At 33.0% G+C, this 21,141-nt stretch overlaps 1 protein-coding gene and 1 long non-coding RNA gene across 12 annotated transcripts in view; one reads left to right on the top strand and one right to left on the bottom strand.

The window, feature by feature from the left end:
• OSBPL8 (oxysterol binding protein like 8) overlaps window positions 1-21,141 on the bottom strand; it is a 150,119-nt gene that overhangs the window by 6,171 nt on the left and 122,807 nt on the right. For all 11 annotated transcript variants that reach the window (XM_012750357.3, XM_012750366.3, XM_012750355.3 and 8 more), the window contains 11 exons: window positions 20,370-20,451; window positions 19,994-20,092; window positions 17,864-17,960; window positions 11,666-11,764; window positions 9,213-9,310; window positions 7,325-7,414; window positions 5,491-5,627; window positions 3,791-3,976; window positions 3,381-3,468; window positions 1,821-1,926; window positions 22-124 (listed from right to left, as the gene is read on the bottom strand). In XM_012750357.3, the coding sequence (XP_012605811.1) occupies window positions 22-124; window positions 1,821-1,926; window positions 3,381-3,468; window positions 3,791-3,976; window positions 5,491-5,627; window positions 7,325-7,414; window positions 9,213-9,310; window positions 11,666-11,764; window positions 17,864-17,960; window positions 19,994-20,092; window positions 20,370-20,451 (1,185 nt within the window). The remainder of the gene's footprint in view (window positions 1-21; window positions 125-1,820; window positions 1,927-3,380; window positions 3,469-3,790; window positions 3,977-5,490; window positions 5,628-7,324; window positions 7,415-9,212; window positions 9,311-11,665; window positions 11,765-17,863; window positions 17,961-19,993; window positions 20,093-20,369; window positions 20,452-21,141) is intronic.
• LOC142873355 (uncharacterized) overlaps window positions 1-21,141 on the top strand; it is a 70,242-nt gene that overhangs the window by 7,237 nt on the left and 41,864 nt on the right. The gene's annotated exons all lie outside the window — the stretch shown is intronic.

Below are 21,141 nucleotides of genomic sequence, written 5' to 3'. Positions count from 1 at the left end.
GCCACCGTTGGTATATATTACCTTTTAATTTCTTCCTGTGTTTGTTTTATAGATTCAATGGAACTTTGAATGTCTCCCAGTTCTATCCCTTTCTTTCTTCTTGTACTTGGTTTTATTGATTGAGCTAAAAAGACATTTAGAATGAAGTTGTAATCATAAACACAATCTATAGTTCAACTTAATGAGTCCCATACCATAAAAATTTCCCTAGGCATTAGTTTTTGTAGCTTTGAGATTAGCATAATACTAAATCACTGTATTTTTTGAAGTTTCAAAAATAGAACATTATGAATATATTTAAGTAAAAACAAATTAAATTTCGGATGGCACCAGTTTTTTAAAAAGAAATAATTAGAAAAAATATATATATCAACTTGGGGAAGGTATTAGTATCTGTCCCTCGCCCATTTGCCTACATTTGAAGAAGCTGGCTTTTTGAGCTCCTTTTAAATTTTTTTATTATTTGTTAATGTTATTTTTATTCCCCTGATTACCCACACTTTAAACCTCTTCAGTTGGCTTTGATACTTCTGCAAATTTTTATTGCCAACCAGCAAACTATGTAGGTTTTTTCAAATCTCTTCTCATATCCACTCCTTCCTTTCCATTTTTTGTTCAGATCTTACTTAACCACTCTCCAAGTCTCAGCTTTCTCATTATTAAAATAGGGATAATAATACCCAGCCTCACACAGTTTATGTAAGGTGTGTTTAACATATAGTCTAGAATATGTTAATTAATAAATGTCAGCTGATACATTACAGGTACTATAGTGGAGTGGATAAGAGGGTGAATTAAGGAGCCAAAATATCTGCATATATTATAATTCTCTCTCTCTCTCTCTCTCTCTCTCAAGGGGTATGTGACCTTGGGCAGGTTAAGTCTGTATCTCAGTTTCCTATAAAATAGGAACAACACTATAACCAATACTCCCTCTTAGCACACTGATGCCATGTGTGACTCCTGCTTTTAAATCTTTATTCATTTTCCTCTACTATTCCAGTATGCTTCCCCTACCCCACCCCCAAGCCTAGATTACTGTAAATCCATTAGAAATCATAATAATTCATCAGGGTTCTTCTAAGACCCTTCCCTAAAATTAAATTGAGCTCCCTCTCCTTTAAACTCTTTATCCCTTACCATTTACAAATTTCCTGCTATTTATCATTTATTCACCTTTTAGTACTATCTCTGTAGGTGAAAATGGGCTCCCCAGCTTAGTGTAAACTTAGTAGAGATTATGGCTTCAAGTTTTTTTTAAATTTTCTCACAATGTATCAGACATTACCTTAATCTTTTCTTGATTATATCTCAATTATAGTTCAAGACAGTTTATACATTATCTGACTTGAACGAGAAATGGCATATTATTTAATCTAGTAGTCCATAAGTTTTTTATATAGTTTTATTTTTACTTGCCCGTGACTTCCAAACACTACAATAATTTATTCTGGGAATGAAAAAGATTTTTAAGTATGGAACTGAGCTCAAAGCTCAAAACATATTTCCTGAATTCAGCCTAAGGAACCATCAACAATTTTTCAGAGGCTAATGAGGCATAAGAACTACTATTATAGCGTAGTTCTTATTTGTATGTCTCCCCTTTTTTCATTTCCCTTGCCTTTACCTAAGGGTGGTCTTGCAGCTTATCTGTGATCTAGAATAGCTTTTGTACTCCCTGTCCCTGCTCCCCTACCAAAACTCTTATATATCTTCTTGAGTTAATATAAAAATCCATTTCGTACATTAAATGTGGTACAGTAATATTTTTCTCAAAAATTAGACTCTTAAAGTGAGGAGTCTGCAATAAATATGTTTACCTTCACTTCCTGATGAGTCCTGAATATCAGGTTCTGGGGAAGAATATCCTTTTGCCACTTTTTTCTGTTGCCTGGTTGGCTTATGTTTCATTTTTGGGACACTAACCTGAAGGAAAAAATATCAATATTATGTGAATTTGCACTGTCTTTTGTTTGTTAAAATTGTCTGTTAATAGTCATGATATTCATAAATATAGACAAAAATGAAACAGTCTAATTAAAATTTAACAAATAAGATGGGATGCACTAATATAATCAAATTATCTTTATTTTAATAGGACACAATTGGGCACAAATATCAGAAAGTAAAACATATAATGAAGAGGTTTCCTTCCCACTCCTGACCTCTATACACCCAGTGTCTATCCCAGTAAATAAGTATCCACCACTATTAGTTTGCATCCAGAGATATTTTTATGCACACACAAATATGAATATGGATCTCCCAACTTCTCTGACTGCATCAGCTAGTATCACCAGAATGTTAAGTAATAGCATTTATAAATCATTTTATATATTGTTCCCAATATTAGAAACATTCCATTGAACAATGTTGGGTTTCCAATAAAGTTATTTAAATTACTTACTTTTAGTCATATTTGGGAAATATAGAAAGCATCTTATAATGAATAGAAATGATACTGTTATTTTGCAGAGCATTATTTAAACTTACAACAGCATTTAAAGTGTATGTGCAAGATTCAGAATTATATCAAACCATCAATTAGGGCTAAATTTTCCTTAGAATAATAAACTTTAGAGTCTATCCTATTTGACAGTTTTGCAATTCTAGTCATCGGTATAAAATTTATTAATAAAAACCTAAATGCAAGAGAAGAGACTAGAATCAGAAAGACAAGATAATGTACATGCTTTGAAAAACAGAAAACCAGTGATGAACAAGTCTTTACCTACATTGTCACCTGTCCACGATTCTAACAGGAATTATCCCCAATTAATTATTCCTTGGAATAATTTTGCAAAATCTTATTCATGTACTTAAAATTTCTATAATATAAAATAAGCAGGCAGTCTGCTTATTTTAAGTCTTCAAATGCTGGAGACTTAAAGTTTCCTAACATTTAGAATACAAATCCATATTCTTACAGTAGGTTCAAATGGGAGATTGATGAAGACTAGTGAGAAACTTACTTAAAATGACAAAGGAAATCAGCAATACAACTAGAAATATACAAAGATTTATTGTGATCAGGAAAGTCTACGTTTAGGAGGAAATGCTGATGATGTGTGTATCTCTATCTGTTAGGGTTGTTAAAGGAAGAAACACAATTTAAAATTTTTAAATTGTGATAACATATATAAAAACAATTTTGCCATTTTAACCATTTTTAAGTGTACAATTAAGTGGCATTAATTATATTCACATCTTTTGATCATTTTTAATTGTTTCTTTGGGGTAACAAGATCTTGGAGCTGTGTGCACTGCCATTTTGCTTACCCCAAATTTTAAATTTTGGAAGCAAATTTTAAATATTTATTGCCATAAAGATTTAATACATTTATATACCTGGCAGATCTAGTTACTTTTTTACTACATACCATTGGAGTACGATGTTTCACTTTGGTCTGGATAACACCATCTTTTTCAAACTGTATCATATCATTAAGTGGGTCCCATGGTCGGGTGCTACATAAAATTAAAAAAAAAATTTGCTTAATGACTGAATAAAGAACTTAAAAACTTTCTGTTCGATTGTTAGATTTTCATTAATAATTATATATATAGTTCTAATATTAAGATTTGCCCCTATGTAATCTGATCCTTAGCTTATTTGATAGGCTAACCATTAATATTATCATAAAGTTTACAATGAATGAAACATCAAGTTTAAACTCTCACACTAATATATGTAATTTGAGAAAAAAAACCATCTAACAAATATTCTGGAAATAAAGGCCACAAACTATGCTAATAAATTATTTGAAATAAACTCTTTTTAATTACTTACTCTGCAAACTTGTAATGCCATTCTCCTGTGAGTGGATCAAGTTCAAATAGCTTACAAGTCCATTCTTCATTTTTTGTTTTTCGATCTCTGGCAGTTTGCCTTTGAGCTTCTTCTAAAACATACTTCTCTTGAGTAGCTTCTGTTTGGTCTTTGGCATTTATGGCTCTAGTTACCCGCTGCCAGAGTCTAATATGTAGTATTAAAAAAGCAACAGAAAATCAAATCTATATAAAATAGGCTTAAATACCCTTGAGAGAAAATAATGCTCATATGGATTTCTGGCTTTGAGAACATAGCTTAGAAATGAGTCAAGTTTTAAAAATCTAGTGCCTTGAGAGACACCTGTTCATAGTAGACACTAATTTTCTTGGCAAGAGAAATTGATTACCTGGGTTATTAAACAAATGGTAGTGAATGTTGCTGACCCAAGATGGTAGGAATATAATGAAGGTAGAACTTAAGAACCTACACTTTTAACAAGTTTCCTTGTTGATTCTTATACATACTGTTTAAGATTTACTGGCCTCAAAGATCCATTAGTGTAATGCAGTGCTTCTCAACCTTGCATGCATGAATTATCAGGGAACTTTAATATGCAGCCAGTGTTGAGAACCCACTGATTTAACAGAAAAGTCTACTGAGGTAAAACGATTTCCTCTACTAGTGTTTTCATCTGTTAAATAAAAGTATAACATCTATTTCCCACCCATCTGGGAAGGCAGCATGTAAAAACTGAAAGAACAAAGGCTTTAGGATCAGACAGACTTGGGCTGAATCCTAGGTCTGCCACTTCTTAGCTGGTGAACTTAAAGTTACTGATCCTAAGTCTCGTTTTCTCATCTTTAAAATATGAATTAAATCCACACCTCAAAAATTATCATTTGCCTTGGCAAACCTTAGCTCTGGATGGAGAACATCATGTGATTATGGCTAAAATGGATTTTTTATAACTAGTGCATACATATTCTTTCATCTTTGTCAATCTCAATTTTGAGTGTAGAAGGGAAAGTACACATAGACTTGAGTCCCCATGAGAACAATACATGTGGGAGGACAAGGCTGCATAATGTGTATCAAGTGCCTAGCCAAGTATCTCTTACACAAAAGTCCCCTATCCCAACACAAAGAGATACAATAAGAATAAAATTGGGCAATGTGTATATAATAAATATAAGAGATCTAGCAAGAATTTCATGACTTAAGAACAGAAACTATGGCCTTAATAACTACCCAATTAATGTTAAGTCTTTCGGAAACCAGCCCATTCAGTACATTATTCTTGTGTTTCAGAGAATGGAACAAAAGTAAGTTCTGTACCACTCCCTTCATCTAGAGTTCTACATGCCTAAACCAGGTTAGAAATCAACTGCCAGGTAGAAACTAGGAATTGCTAATTAGTCCTATAATTTAAGGCAAACAAAAGATGTTTTTTTGTTTTTAAGGTACTGAAGCAGATAAGAAGAGAAAGGAAAAATGGAAAGTTTTAGTTTTGAACTGCAGAAAAGCAAGATGATTTGTGTTATATTTATTTGACATTCACATACATCAAAACAGGATATGGTCACATCCCACAAATGATAAAGTCTTTTGTTGAATTAAAATATGAAAGAAGGCAGAGAAAAGTGAGAAAATGACCATATTATTAAGAGATTAAGAATACTCTTTGATCTTCATGAGTTAGCTGAAAATGGTATACTTACTTTTCTGATTCAAAATCTCCCTGTTCTTCAAATTTTACGGTGTGCCTTATTAATCTCCACTGCTTAATGTCAGGTGTTGGATTCCAGAAAACCTCTGAATTATCAGTCTTTTTGTCATTAATAAAAACTTCACTATCCTACATTTAAAGAAATTTAAAATTAATGTATATTGAGGCTGTAACTTATAAAAAAAAAAAAGAAAAAAAATTAATGTAAAGAATTATCTTTATTTAGAAGGGGATTATATAGTTTAATAATATATTAAGACTTCCTTCTATTACTTAATTCTCCAAACACATTTTAAAAACAAATATAACCAGCACTTTTCCGAAAGCCCCAAATTTGCTGACATTTTTACAAAAACATGAAAATTAAATATGTAATACTAGTCAATTAAAAAATTAGTTAAATACACAGAAAGTTTATGACATTTCACAAGTTTTATTTAATAAATTTCAAACACTACATGTAAAGTCTCAACAAGTACCTCCAAACTGTCAAAGACTGCACAGTATTTGTTGCAGCTATGAGATGATGTTGACTATCAATGGACTGAATAAATACGTACATACACATGTCTGAAAGAGCCTTTCTGAACAGTAAAAATTTAAGCAAAATTTTAGAAATTTCATTTTTAAAAAAATGACTGCTGCTGTGTCTCCTTTTCCAAATGATATTCAGATAGAAGTCAATTAAAAATTTTTGTCAGAGTGTATGTGGCCACTTAGCTGAGTACCTAAATCCAATTTCATTCTCTCATATTTCTCAGCATTTTCTCCTTATTATAATGCAGAATATGGCACACATTCAATGTTCACAGTGAGGGTGCATCTAGGTAGGCCATGATCCTTTTTATGTATTTAATTAAGCTCCTCTTAATAAAATTACATAAATATGAAATTAGGTCAGCAGAGAAGTGAATAAAAGCCATTGCTCTCATTTACAACTATATCCTTTCCATGTTCCTCTAAAAGAATATAACTCTGATTGGAACCATGCCTCTTTCTTCTATGTGAGAAGCAGCAACTGTAAAAGCATATCCCTGGAGCAAGAGTTCCTGGGCTGGAATTCTCACTCTACCACTTACTTTGAGCAAATTATTTAAACTTTCTGTGCCTCAGTTTGCTTCTCTATAAAATGGAGAAAATAACAAACAACAATTAAATTGGCACCTATGTACCCACCTCACAGGGTTATATTAAATATTAAATAAGTTACTATGAGTAGCATTCTTAAATAATGCTTTACATAGTAAGTGATGTGTGTGTTAGCTATTTCTACTGATTTAAAAATTTCAGTGGCCGGGTACAGTGGCTCACGCCTATAATCCTAGCACTCTGGGAGGCCAAGGAGGGAGGATCACTTGAGGTTAGGAGTCCAAGACCAGCCTGAGCAAGAGCCGGACCCTGTCTCTACTAAAAAATAGGAAAAAAAAAAAGTTAGCTGGGCAATTAAAAATAGAAAAAATTAGCCGGGCATGGTGGCGAATGCCTGTAGTCCCAGCTACTCAGGTGGCTGAGGCAGGAAGATCACTTGAGCCTAGGAGTTTGAGGTTGCTGTGAGCTAAGCTGATACCATGGCACTCTAGCCTGGGCAACAGAATGAGATTCTGTCTCCAAAAAAAAAAAAAAAATTTTTTTTGAAAGATAAAATATTACATAAAACTAAATATTGTTAATAACAAAATACCAAAATATCTGCTATTAAGCTGAAGCTTATATTGAATATTGTTGCTTTTAGCAATGGAGTAAATACACTTTTACTTTTAAAATGTGATTATTAATTTCTTCCCACAGAATAAATTCTTTTTGTAAAGCTAATATATAATACTTACCCAGTGGCCTTCCAAAGTAGCTAAGACTTCTTTTCCCAATTTAAGTTTTCCTGATATTTGATTAACACAATCACTACTACCTAGAAATGGCTTTTAAAAGAGAAAATGTTAGGCATTTTATTTTTAATTTATACTTACATATAATATAGACAAAACAAAAAGTAATTGTATAATTATAGTGCTCTTGAAGGCACAAATGGGGAAGTACTGACTCAAATTTTCATTAGAAATGTTTAATAAAAAGAAATTTGAATTGTTGCTGTGGAAAAAATAGGTATTAATAAAAAGAAACTAAATGTATTCAGAATGATCACATTGATAAAAATGACTCATGTCCTATTCTCTCTCAGGGCCTGTGTTCTCTCCTAACCCTCAAATGTTATCATTAAGATAATGTGACATTAAGCAATAACAACTCAGTATACCTAAGAGATTTACTGATCTATTGAAAGAAGTAACACCACCTCCCCTTCAAAACAAAACAAAGTAAAATATATAGCCAAAAAACCCACCAAAAATAAAATTAGAAGGAATATATTTTGAGTTACTATATTGCCTTACTGATGTCTCTCCTTAGGGACAAAATTTTGATACTCCAATATGATACTTAACGGTGTTATATAGATATATGCTTTTGGCCTCTTTCATCATGATATTCAGAACATCATCGTACAAGTAAAAATTTGCTAAGATGAAAGAAAAATCAAACAAAGTGCACTGCATCAAATAATAATTAAGAGATCTTTATTATTAGAGCAAAATTGCTGATCAGCTAGATATCAACACAAGAGCAATTTAAGTAATAAATATTCTGTAGTTCATAGAAATATTTTTATCTGAATATAATTTACCATTCTCCAACAAACAACTGTGGAAAGGTCTTAAATTTCCCTTTCACTCTGAGGCAAATAGTTATTTCCAAAGATCGCCTCGATAATATCTACCCTTTTGCCCTCCGGCCCACACGATGTTCTTCAATGAGACCTTGCCACTCTCCCATTGAGAAGCAGGGTCTACAATCCTTCCCATGAATTTGGGTGGTCTTATAACTCTTCAACTAATAGAAGATAGTGGAAGTAACATAATTTGGCTTTTGAGGATAGGTCACAGAAGGCAAATGCTGCCTCCACTTCACTCACCAGAACACTTTTACTTGAAAACCCAAAACTGCCAAGTAAGAAGTCTATCAAACTTGAAGCTGACATGCTATGAGGAAACCAAACATGGCAGGCCATGTATACAGGGTGCTCAGATTAGCAGCCCTAGTCTTTTAGTCACTCCAGCCCAGGCATCAGACATGTAAGTGATAAGCCTTCAGATGTTTCCAGCCCTGAAGTGTCTAGTTACTTGTAGCCTGCAAGTCTTCCTGAGGCCCCAGACACTGTAGCAGAGACAAGCCAGCCCAGTATGCCCTGGCCAAATTCCTGATCCACAGGATTCATGAGGATCAGAACACAGTTATTTTTAAGCCTGTGAGTTTTAGAGTAATTTGTTATGCAGAAATAGTAACTAATACAACTCTGTCTTAGTGTATACAGCTAGAGCACAAGTTGATACATACCTTCTAGTATTCTGTAAAGCAATGATTTTATTAAGAAATTTCTATATAATCATTTCTTAAATCTCACCTCTTATAAAATATCAACAGTTTTACTGATTAAAATTTAAAATGATGTCTTTGTGTTAATTTGAATCTTCCAAGGCAGCTTAGACTTCCCCAAGAATTTCACCCAGCCTTGCCTTCATCCCTTAGATGCACTTAACCTTGATCTGACTTAAACTGTCTTCTTGTATTTAGTCATTAAGAAACCAAACTGCACTCTTTATTCAGTATTTATAGCATAGTACACATTTAATTAGGTGATACCTACTATCATTCCCTACTAACCTTTAGTTTAAATTCAAGTATTGCACTGTATCCAGTTTTTTGACATGTAATATTGACTGTTCCACCAAGCTCCAGTGTCATTGTGCCATAAAGAATTCCTAAAGAAAAAAATGGAGAGAGAGACACAATGGCCAATAATAAGCGCAGTTTTGTAATCTAATCTCCTTCTAGGAGAAACATATAATTCAAGGGCATTCATCCAATAAAAATCTATAATATAGACATAAAGTTGGTTCTGTAGGATATAAATAGGTAAAAACTGATCACATTATGCTGATCCACATTATTTGCTGATTCTATATTTGTAAATTCAGCTACTGACTAAAATATCAACAACCATAAGTGCTTCTGTGGTCATTTGCAGACATGTGCAGACTGGCAAAAAACTTGTGCCACCCACTGCACATGTTCCAAGCTGAAGTCAATCAAGGCAATACTTTGCCTTCTTGTTTCAACTTTCATGCTGTAAAAAAAAAAAGTGCCCTTTTACACTATATCTGGTACCATATTTTGTGCTTTTTGTTGATTTTGCTGTTTAAAATGGACCCAAGTGTAGTGCTAAAGGGCTGTCTAGTGTTTCCAAGTAAAAGAAGGCTGTGATGTACCTTACAGAGAAGTGTGTGTGTGTGTGTGTGTGTGTGTGTGTGTGTGTGTGTTAAAGCTTTGTTCAGGTATGAGTTTTAGTGTTCTTGGCTGTTAGTTCAATGTTAATGAATCAACAGCATATAATTAATGTTATTATTAAATAAGGTGTCTTTAAACAGAAACACACATAAAACAAGATTATGTATTGACTGGCTGATAAAAATGCTGTGACAAGGGGTTCACAGAAACCTAACCTCGTATTTACCCTGGTAGCAATGGTTCAATATTTGCCAAATCAGTGTTTGTGGTGACTTCATATAACATAACTACTGCAAATAGCAAGAATCAACTGTATAAATATAGCAAGCGTTTAAAACAAACAAACAAACACAAAAAAAACCCAAAATAGGTTTTGTGGCTAAAATTAGGGAAATTATAAATTTAACAAAGTTAAACTGGTTGTGTGTATGCATCTGTTGTAGGACTAAGTTGTTGAGGCATCCTTTAATATGCAAATGTTAATGCTAATTTCCAAAAAAGGAGCAGACTATGCAATGTTTCTCATACTTATTTGTCTATGGAACTCTTATTTTATAAAACAATTTGTGAGACTAGTGACTTGGGGAACACACCTTGGAAAATGCACAGGGTGGAAAACCTTATAAAAATAATCATTTCCTAAGCCCATTCACAAGCAGTTACAATCTCATTTTCTTCACACAATAAAAACATTGTCATAAAATTTTTTTTCCCTATTGCTAGTTGGGTATGGCATGGGTATCTACATGGAATAATTTTATTTATTCCAAATGACATAAAATTTAAAAATATATGTACTTATCAATTCATAACTAAAGATATTTCACTTCATGTTTTACTTCAAGAATTACACATGAAACTCTAAGAATCATCTAGCCTGAGGCCACAAGTTGGCCACTTTTGTACTAGTTGGGCTGGCCTTGGATAAGATCTTAACCCTCCCAGGTTTCCCATCTATGAAATGAGGCCATATTAAATCATTTCTGTTTTCATGAATCAGTTCCTAAAATAGAAGATAATTACCAAAAAGTTATTTTTAAGAAATGGGTTGGAAAGGAGGGTACAAATCATGATCAAGCTGAGTGTTTCAGCTGATACAAAGTAGTTAACAGTTCAGACTGCCAAGGTAAACTGCCTGGACTCAGATCTTGACTTTGCTGTATTGTAGCTGTGTGTTCTTGGGCAAATAACCACTTTGCACTTTATTTTTCTCATTCATAAAATAGGGATAATAATATTCCTACTTTTATATGGCTGCTGAAATGATTAAATTAGTTTATAAATGTGAAGCGCATTGAATAGCTGGGTGCTAGTTTGGTGTCTAGCATGTAGTAAATGACAGTTATTATTTAATATCCTTATCTGTATTCTAATAATGAGGGAAAAGCATAATATATTAACTTTAAGAAATTGCCAAATAGGGATGAGAAAAATTTTTGAAAGGACTCAGTATCTTAAAAAATAGTAAATTAAATTTTTAAAAAGGGTGGTGGTGTAAGAAGATGAAAATCGCTTTTAAGGATTTTGAAATAATGGGCAGTTTCATCAAATTTCAAAATTTGCACAAAAGGCAAATGCAAAGAAATTCCATTACCATAAATTACATTTTTCAGACTAAAGTATGTATCACAAAAAGTTCATTATGGGTGAATTAATTCACCACAGAAATATTTAGCATATGACAGCAATAATCTTAAGAATACATAAGCCAAGCATGCTTTCAAACAAATCACAAATCTGATTCCATCAATCTCAAAACATAGTATGGCTATATACATTTATCTAAAAAGTGTTTAAGGAATATCTAATTCAAGTATGGAAATATTTACCTTTACAATGAGCATATGGCATTGTCATTACATAATCTTCGCCTCTATTCAAAAAAGTTAACCTTGCTTCTCCCTCTAATATTGCAGATAATGAGTTTCCTGAAATAAGAATTTTTATTAAATTTCACAAAACTAATTCAACCAATTCAGAACAAACTACATTTAGGACATCTACCAGACATCTGCAGTGAAATGTTTTAAAACTGTCTCAATCTCAATGTGCCCAAACATGTATTCATTACCTTATATCTAAAACATATTTCATCCATATTTTCATTCTTACAAAACAAGTACTTTCAAGAGGTATAGTTATATGCTTGTTATGTTATGAGAGTTATAAGAAATTTTAAACATGTAGAATATTCAACAAAACACTTCCACTGTATAACTTATCTTTTTTTAATATAACATTTTTTATCTGCAAGTCACATTACTTAGTTAAGTCCCAAGCTTTAAATATTGATTAATAATTCTATAGACAATCTAGAAAAAATATACATGAAATACCTAAGTGCAATCAATAATAAAATTTCATAGCATATAAGTCTTACACATCTTTCATTAAATTTATTTCTAAATATTTTATTTGGATACTATTGTAAACAATTTTTTAAAAATTTCATTCTGCAAGTATTCATTTCTAGTATCCAAAAATACAACTGATTTTTATATTTTGACCTGGTATACTGAGACCTTACTAAATTCACTTATTAGTTCTATTAGCTTTTCTATATATTCTTGAAGATTTTCTATGTAGATCAGGTATGCAAATAGTTTAACTTCTTCCTTTCTAATCTGTATGCATTTTCTTTCTTTAACTTGCCTACTGTATAATAGGCTAGGTTTTTTTTTTTTTTTTGAGACAGAGTCTCACTTTGTTGCCCAGGCTAGAGTGAGTGCCATGGCGTCAGCCTAGCTCACAGCAACTTCCAAGTCCTGGGCTCAAGCGATCCTGCTGCCTCAGCCTCCCGAGTAGCTGGGACTACAGGCATGCGCCACCATACCCGGCTAATTTTTTCTATATATATTAGTTGGCCAATTAATTTCTTTCTATTTATAGTAGAGACAGGGTCTCGCTCTTGCTCAGGCTGGTTTCGAACTCCTGGCCTCGAGCAATCCGCCCGCCTCAGCCTCACAGAGAGCTAGGATTACAGGCGTGAGCTACCGCGCCCGGCTAGGCTAGGACTTTTAATACAATTTTGTATAGAAGTATTATAATAACAGTAAGAGTAAACATCCTTGCCTTGTTCCTGATCTTAGGTACAAATTATTCAATTTTCACCTTAAAATTAGGAAGTTGGTTATATATTTTTTGTATATGCCTTTAATCTGGTACTAGTTTGTTGAGAGCTTTTACCCTAAATGTTGAATCCTGTCAAGTCCTTTTTCTACATCTATTGAAATCAAACTTTTTCCCCCTTTATTCTATTAACATGGTGAAGTACATTGCTTGATTTTTCAGATGATAAATCAACCCTGTATTCCTGAGATAAACCCCATTTCATCATGATATATTATTCTTTTAATATACGGATTATGATATATACAACCTTTTTGTATTTATGTGTATATGTACATATGTATTACCCTTTATATATTGATTTAATAATGTTAAGGATTTTTGTATGTATATTCATGAATAATATTGATCTGTAGCTTTCTTTTCTTGTAATGTCTAGTTTGGGGATCAGGGTAATCCTGGTCTCATAAAATGAGGTGAAAAGTGTTTCCTCCTCCTCTATTTTCTGTAAGAAGTTGTTTAGAACTGGTATTATTTCTTCCTGAAATGTTTAGAAGAACTCAAGACACGTGGCCCTGGAGTATATCCTTGAAGGAAGATTTTTAATTACTAAATAAATTTCTTTAACTGTAAGGCTACCAAAATTTTAAACCTCTTCTTGAGTCAGTTTATGTGATTTGTGTCTTTTAAAGAATTTGCCCATTTCATCTAAGTTGTCAAATTTATTGCCATAAAATTATCCATAATATTTACTTATCCTGTCAATGTCTATAGGATCAGTAGTGATTCTGCTTATTTATTCCTGATTTTAACTTTTTTTGATCAGTCTAAAATTAACTGTTGGATGCTTTGACGTTCTGTATTGTCTACTTTCTACACTGATTTCTACTCTTCATTGCTTCCTTTCTTTTACTTACTGTGAGTTTAATTAGCTTTTCTTTTTCTCAATTGGATAAAATGTCAGATCACTGATTTAAATCTGTCTTCTTTTCTAATTAAAATTACAAATTTCTCTCTAAGCACTGCACTGCTTTTGTTGCGTCTATAAATTTTGATATGCTGTATTTTCATTATTGTTTATAATAAAGTATTTTCTAATTTCCCTTGTGATTTCTTTTATGGCTCGTGGATTATATAGAAGTGTTTTAATTTCCAAAGAGTTGGCATTTACCTAGGTATTTTATTTTTTATTTCTAATTCTATTTCTTTGAAGTTGCAGAATATATACTGTATGATTTCAGTCTTGAAATTTATAGAGACTTGTTATTTGGTCAAATGTATGGTCTATACCAGTCTATCCCACAAATGTATAAGAAAATAATGTGTATTTTACAACTGTTTACTGTAGTGTTCCAGAAATATCAATTAGGTTAAGGTGACTAATAGTGTTTTTCAGGTCTTCTATACCTTTGCTTATATTAGGTTACTGTCCGATTTCCTTAAGTACTAAGTTTGACAGTTGGTATCTCAGACATTTCACTTTGACAGTTCTTGTTTTATATTTATTGTGAAGGTACATCCTCAGTCTTTCAAAGGCATGCTTTGGCTTGTGATTATCTTTCAAATATTTTTTAGAGTAATTTTTGTGAAACCATGGATAAGTCAAACATTTCTGTTATTTTCAAATATAGGTTCTGTGGTGGAACCAAGGAAGCGCATACAACTATAAATATCAATGAAGTGTCTGGGAAGAATGTGGCTAATGAACAAACAATACATTGATGGTTTGAGAAGTTCTGTCCTGGTGATTTTAATCTTGAAAATGAGCCACATGGGCAACTTGAGACCAAGGTGGATAATGATGAGCTGAATGCTGTAACAGAAGCAAATCCATCTCAGCCTACATGTGAATTAGCAGCAAGGTTTGATGTTACTATTCCAACAGCACTGGACCATTTGAAATAGATGGGCAAGGTAAAGAAGCTGGATAGATAGGTTCTACATGAATTAAATGAGTGCCAGGAAAGAAATTGTCACAAAGCCCAGCTTTCCTTTGCTGTCACAACATAAAGGTGAACCATTTCTACACCTGTGTGATAAAAAATGGATTCTTTTTGACAATTGCAAATATTGGGCACAATGGTTGGATAAAGATGAGTGTTAAAACACACCCTAAAACCGAATATTCATCCCAAAACACTAATGGTGTCTGTTTTCAGTGGTCTAGCACTGGAATTATCCACTACAGCTTCATGAAACCTGGTTGATGGATTACAGCAGATGTCTACTGCAACCAATTGGATGAAATGATGAAGATGCTTGCGATGAAGCAGCCAAGACTGGTCAATAGAAACAGGCCAATCCTCTTGCAAGACAAATGCTTGACCATATTTTGCACAAACAACATTGCTCAAACAGTGGCAGCTGGACTTGGAAACTCTCTGTTATTCACTATATTCACCACACCTTGCACCAACTACCACTTCTTCCAAGCTTTGGACCACTAACAATCTGTGGAAAATGCCTTTTGCAATTTCATCACCACTCACTCTCCAGGCTTCTTTGCTGCTGGCATAAACAAGCTACCATTAAGATGGCAAAACTGTGTCGGCAGTTCAGGTGCATACTTTGAGTAATTGTACTGCTTCTCATATTGAGATATAATAAATATACTTTTAATTTGAAATCAGACATTTCATATTTAATGACCTAATATTTCATCCAGATGCCTATAATTTGCTGGGAGAAGGTGTTAATCTCCAACTATGGTTTTGAAATTGACTATTTTCCTCCCTTTAATTCTATTTTTGCTTAAATTTTGAAGTTCTGTGATTAGACACATAGGCATTTATGATTATCATGTTTTCCTGAGGTACTAAACCTTTTATAAGTAAACGTTCTTCTTTATCTCTGTTAACACTTTTTGTCTTGAAATGTATCAAAAGTCACTAAATTCTACTTATACTTAGTGTTTACAGAGTTTAGCTTTTAACTTTTACTTTCCATTCACTTTCAATCTATTTGTGTATGCATATTTAAAATGTGTTGGTCCCTGCTGTTTTATCCAATTTAACACTCTGTCTTATATTATTTGAGCCCTTAACACTGACATAATCATGATATAGTTGGGTTTTGGGCTACTATTTTACTATGTTTGTTATCTGTCCCCTCTGATTTTTGTTCTTGATCAAATTATTTAAATATTTATAAGTATTTCATTTTAATATTCTTATCGGCTTTTTACCTATCCTTTTTGGTATTATTTTGTGTGTGTGCACATGCATGTGTTTCTTTTAGGCTAGGGCTTCTCAACAGTGGCACTACTAACATTTTAGGCTAGATAATTCTTTTGGGGGGGTGTCCCATGCACTGTAGGATGTGTAGCAGTATCTCTGGCCTCTACCTACTGGATCTCCAAATTGTGAAAACCAAAAATGTCTTTAGACATTGCCAAATGTCTCCTGGGGGGCAAAATTGCCCCAAGTTGAGAACTACTACCTTAGGAATTATAAAAACTTATCTTTAAAATTTCTCAGTCCACTTACAGTTAATATTATACCACTTTATATAAAATAGAAAATGTTGTAACCTCTAGGCCCATTCTCCTCCAGTCCTTTGTGCTATAGTTGTATGTGTTATATCTGCATATGTTGTAAAACTCCCAAAGTTAACATTTTTATTTTGTATAGTATTATGTATTATAAAGACACTGAAAGGAAAAATAAGAAAAAAATGTCTTTTATATTCGACCAGATATTTATTAATTCTAACAATCCTAAGTTCATTCTAGTTAGTAAATTCTTTCAAATTATAAAAGGGACAGATATTTCTGGTGTGTGCAAATTGTACTATAACATAGAAAAAAGAAGGCCAACTGCTGAAGTAATCCAGAAAGTGAGCTATGTACCTGGTATTCAAAAATTTCTACAAGGGTACAATACATACTCATAAAAGCAATTTATGTTATAGTCAGAATAGGGTGGTAGAGGGATTGAGGTGAAGTGGGGAAGAAATAACCCAAATATGAAATATATGTAATCTTTAGAAAAAAAACAAGCAATCATCTTCTGAAGCAAACAAACAAAACAAGGTGAAAAATCCCAAAACCAAACCAAAACAAACATCAAGGGAAATAAAACCTGAAAGCCAAAACAAACCAAACATCAAGGGGAATAAAAGACATCTTAAAGGAAAATAAAGGCATACACCATGTTCCTGGTCAAAATCCACTCTTTGATTTCCCTGTCACAGACTTATCTATGGTTCACCACCCTCTCTGGTAAGTAGACCTTAGATTTCTGTTTACATATGTTACTTTTCCTATTTTTACCATAAGAATGTTTTTCTTGCATGTTTAAAATTCTTTGGCTAAAATTTAATTCTTTGATTTTTCTCCATTAAAAAATTTTAAAAACCAAATAAAAGCATTTAAGGTTATATATTTTCTACTGGTATAGCTTTGGTCATGATTTGTTTGAATTGTTAAAGTTTTTATATTTAGGTTTCCTACTACAACTATATTTCTCTATTTTTCCATTGTACTTGCAAAAATTTTTATAGGTATGTTATTTGGTCCAAGGTTCAGTACCATTACTGATTAACTCTGGGCCAAGTATTTTAACTATACTTGGATTTTTTTCTCTATTTAAAAACTAAAATAGAAAGACTGATTCCTCAGGTACACTGAGACAAAACAAAAAAAATTGCCAGGGCTAAAGGCAAAAGAAATACATACACTAAAGGGCTATAGTGGATATTCATTATATCTTTTCATAAGTGACAGCTGTGATAAATTTGCATATATGTGATGAATTTACATATATATGAATATTTATAAGAAATCAACCACACCTCTATTTATGAATGGGCAGGAAAAGGCCATTATTCAAGAAAAGATGATACTTAAAATGATATATAAATTCCTTGCTGAAAACAGCACATCACACTTATTTAAATAAAAGCTCACCAGAAAATACTACTTCCCAGGAAAGGGTACAGGTTGGGACAGGGGAACTCACCATAAAACTTGGACTTAGCCAGGATGCTACCACTAAGGCAAAATCCATCTTTTCGGTTACTAACATAAAAGGCAGATATTGGTGGATGATGGGACACCTATTAAACACAAGAAAAAAACATAAAAAATAATAAGATAAGCATATTATTGTGCTATTATCAAAAGTTCAAGGCTTAAGCATAAGAGGAAACATTTGGTAAGCAGTAAAATTAAATATTGATGGTTGTAGTTAACCAGCCTCCTGACACCTAAGGAAACTCACCTGGTAGTCACACCATTAAGTAGGGCCCTCTTACATTGTGCCAAAGTTGGTTTGTGCAGAAATGATAGTATGTCACCTCTGAAATTAGGTAACAATGCAACTTCCAACTTGGGAGGTAGGGGTATCCCCTTTTCTCTCTCTCCCTCTCTTTTTCTCTCTCATTAGCTCTGAAAAGCCAGCTTCCATATCTTAAAAAACCCTACAGAGAGGCCCTTGTAGGAACTGAGTTTTTCTGTCAACAGTCACGTGATGAACTTGGAAATGAATCTTCCAGCCCAGTCAAGCATGCAGGTGATGGCAAAAATGGCTGACATCTTGACTGTAATCTCACAAGAAACCCAGAGCAAGAATCACCCAGCTAAGCAGCAACCATATCCCTGAACCTTATCAGATGAGATAATAAATATTGTTTTGACCCATTCAGTTTGAGCAATAACTTGTCACACAGCAATGGATAACTATTTAGTGATTATTCTTCATATGGATTACTGAACTGGCTGCAGGAAACAAGCAAAAGCTTTGACAAATATGTTATTTAATAATCTAATGTTTTCAATATACTTAAATCATGTTTTCTAAAATGAGACAAAGCCCGAAACAGTTAAATCTATCTCAAGCTTTTCAATTTTGTGAAGACTTATGGTGCAGTAAAATGCAAGGTGGTATAATCTTTAACTTTTTAAAAATTAATATAGATAAGTAGTTTTGACCTGAAAGGTGTATCAATTCTCTAGGGGAAGAGAAAGGTTTTTCAAAGAACACATGGTCTCCTCATTCTCCTTATACTCAACAATCATCATAATAAAGAGCCATTGTTATTGAAAGAAAATGTCATATCCCTCAGACAAGGGAAAAGACTGAGGATCATTAATATAAATGTACATAGGTTTAAATTAATGAAAGTTTAAAATATTTCCTGTCTACTATGTGTACAACAAAAAGGTACCAATGGAGAAGGGATATCCCTTTAAGGAGCTAACAATTCAATTGGGGAAATAAATATTCTGTAAAATGGTAAACCATACAAGTATTAAAATAACAGCTTAATGGATAATTACAAAAAGTAATTCAGAAGTTTGAGAAGGGAAAAATCACTGGGAGCTGCAGTCATCTGGATCCTGAAGGATGACAGGTCAAGGTTTGTTTAGATGAAGAATAGCTGAGAAGAAATACTGGGGTTGGAGAATTACATTTAAAAACAATGAGGTAAGAAAGTGCAAGATCAAGTTACCCAGTCATGAATACATAGGTCTGACTACAGTGAAGGGCCAGAAAAGCATTTAATTTGAAATAAATTTGGGGACAGGTGTAGTGGCTCATGCCTGTAATCCTAGCACTCTGGCAGGCAGAGGCAGGAGGATCACTTGAGCTCAGGAGATCAGCATAAACAAGAGTGAGTCCCCATCTCTACTAAAAGTAGAAAAATTAGCTGAGTGTGGTGGTATGCACCTATAGTCCCTGGTACTTGGGAGGCTGAGGCAGGAGTATCACTTGAGCCAAGGAGGTTGCAGTGAGCTATGATGATGCCACTGCACTCTACCCGGGTGGCAAAGCAGGGAAAAAAAATTTGGAGGACCCTGAATGCCAGATAAATGGGTATAAATTTTGAAACTGGAGGACCACTGAAGAATTTTGAACATGATCAAAAAGGCGTTTTGGAAATAAGGGTTTGGCAAAAAAGAAAAAAGAGTGGGGGGAGATAAGAAAGGAAAAATAAAAATTTTAGTAGTAATACTACTAAAGTACTTAACAAATGTGCACTAATAAGAAAGGTTAAACAACAGTGAGTTTATGGAGTTAATATATTCTATAAAAATATCTCAATAATTTCCAGATTAGTTTTGTTTCTGTAATATGCATTTCTAATACCTGTTCAGCAATATAAAATGTTTTGCTGTTTGTCCTGGGATGAATCCATAAACAACGGAAAGTCTCACCAAGGATAGGATTATAAGGTTTCTTCAGTCCCTAATAAAAAAACATACAAGTTTCAAATTACAAATATGGAAGATTTAAACAAGTCAAAACAGGTTTAACTGTGTCCTCTGGAAACCCTCCTTATAAATGAAATCTATATAAAATAAAATTAAATGACTTTAATCATAAGTCAGGTCTAAATAATCAAATATTTTACAATTTTGCTAACTCAAAGAGGCCAAGTAATGTAACTGTTAATGAATAATTTAAAGATTACATAAAATATAAGGAACTCAAAAGGCTAAAGACAGTAAAATATCAACATTACCTTTGGCTTCTTATAGAATCCTGACAAATACCATTTCACTACTTTCTTCAAACGGAAATAAGGATTTTCTTCAAGAGCAGCGCTACAAAACAAAATGGTAAACAAAAATTTTACAGAATATATCACAAATCCCTTTCTTGTTTATCAACCAATAACTGAATATGAGATATGATTAAAAAACATAATTCATATTTAAAATAGATGGCAAAACAAGAATGTAAACCAATTTCCAAGAATCATTTTTCTCAATCTTGTCACTTTTCTCCCCATTTTTCCTATTCTTTGATACATTGCCCAGGTCTTTGCTGAAATAGTTTTTGGAAATTCTCCAAACCAAGATTTCTGAAGTGGGGTGCTACAGAAACTGAGACGTTGCTCTGTAGAGAAATTGGTATTGAAAAAAACTAACAGATTTTGAGATTCGTGTGCTATGTGATGCCTAGCATGCAAAATGATGGGCAGTGGCCAAGCAGTCCCATTAACAATTTTGTTAGAGGTTTTCAGCCATGTATATCAGTGAAGGACCAATGTTCTCTTACTTGAATCCTTTCTCAGTTGTTGATGTTAGAGAAGATCAATGCTAACTGCTGGGTACTGTAGTACATGGAGGGAAAGACAATGCTAAACCTCTTCTGTGCAAATTACCTCCTTCATTATAGCATTTTATGGGTTTGTAGTGTCCTTACTACAAAATACAGAAGTTTCAAATTACAAATGTGAAGAAGAGGTCAAATAATTTAAATCAGTCCAAAAGGTTTTAACCTGTTTTTAT

Source organism: Microcebus murinus, chromosome 10 (assembly GCF_040939455.1).
Source record: "Microcebus murinus isolate Inina chromosome 10, M.murinus_Inina_mat1.0, whole genome shotgun sequence".
Lineage (NCBI taxonomy): Eukaryota > Metazoa > Chordata > Mammalia > Primates > Cheirogaleidae > Microcebus > Microcebus murinus.
The sequence above is the reverse complement of the archived record's forward strand: the minus strand, read 5'-3'. Positions and strand labels throughout refer to the sequence as shown.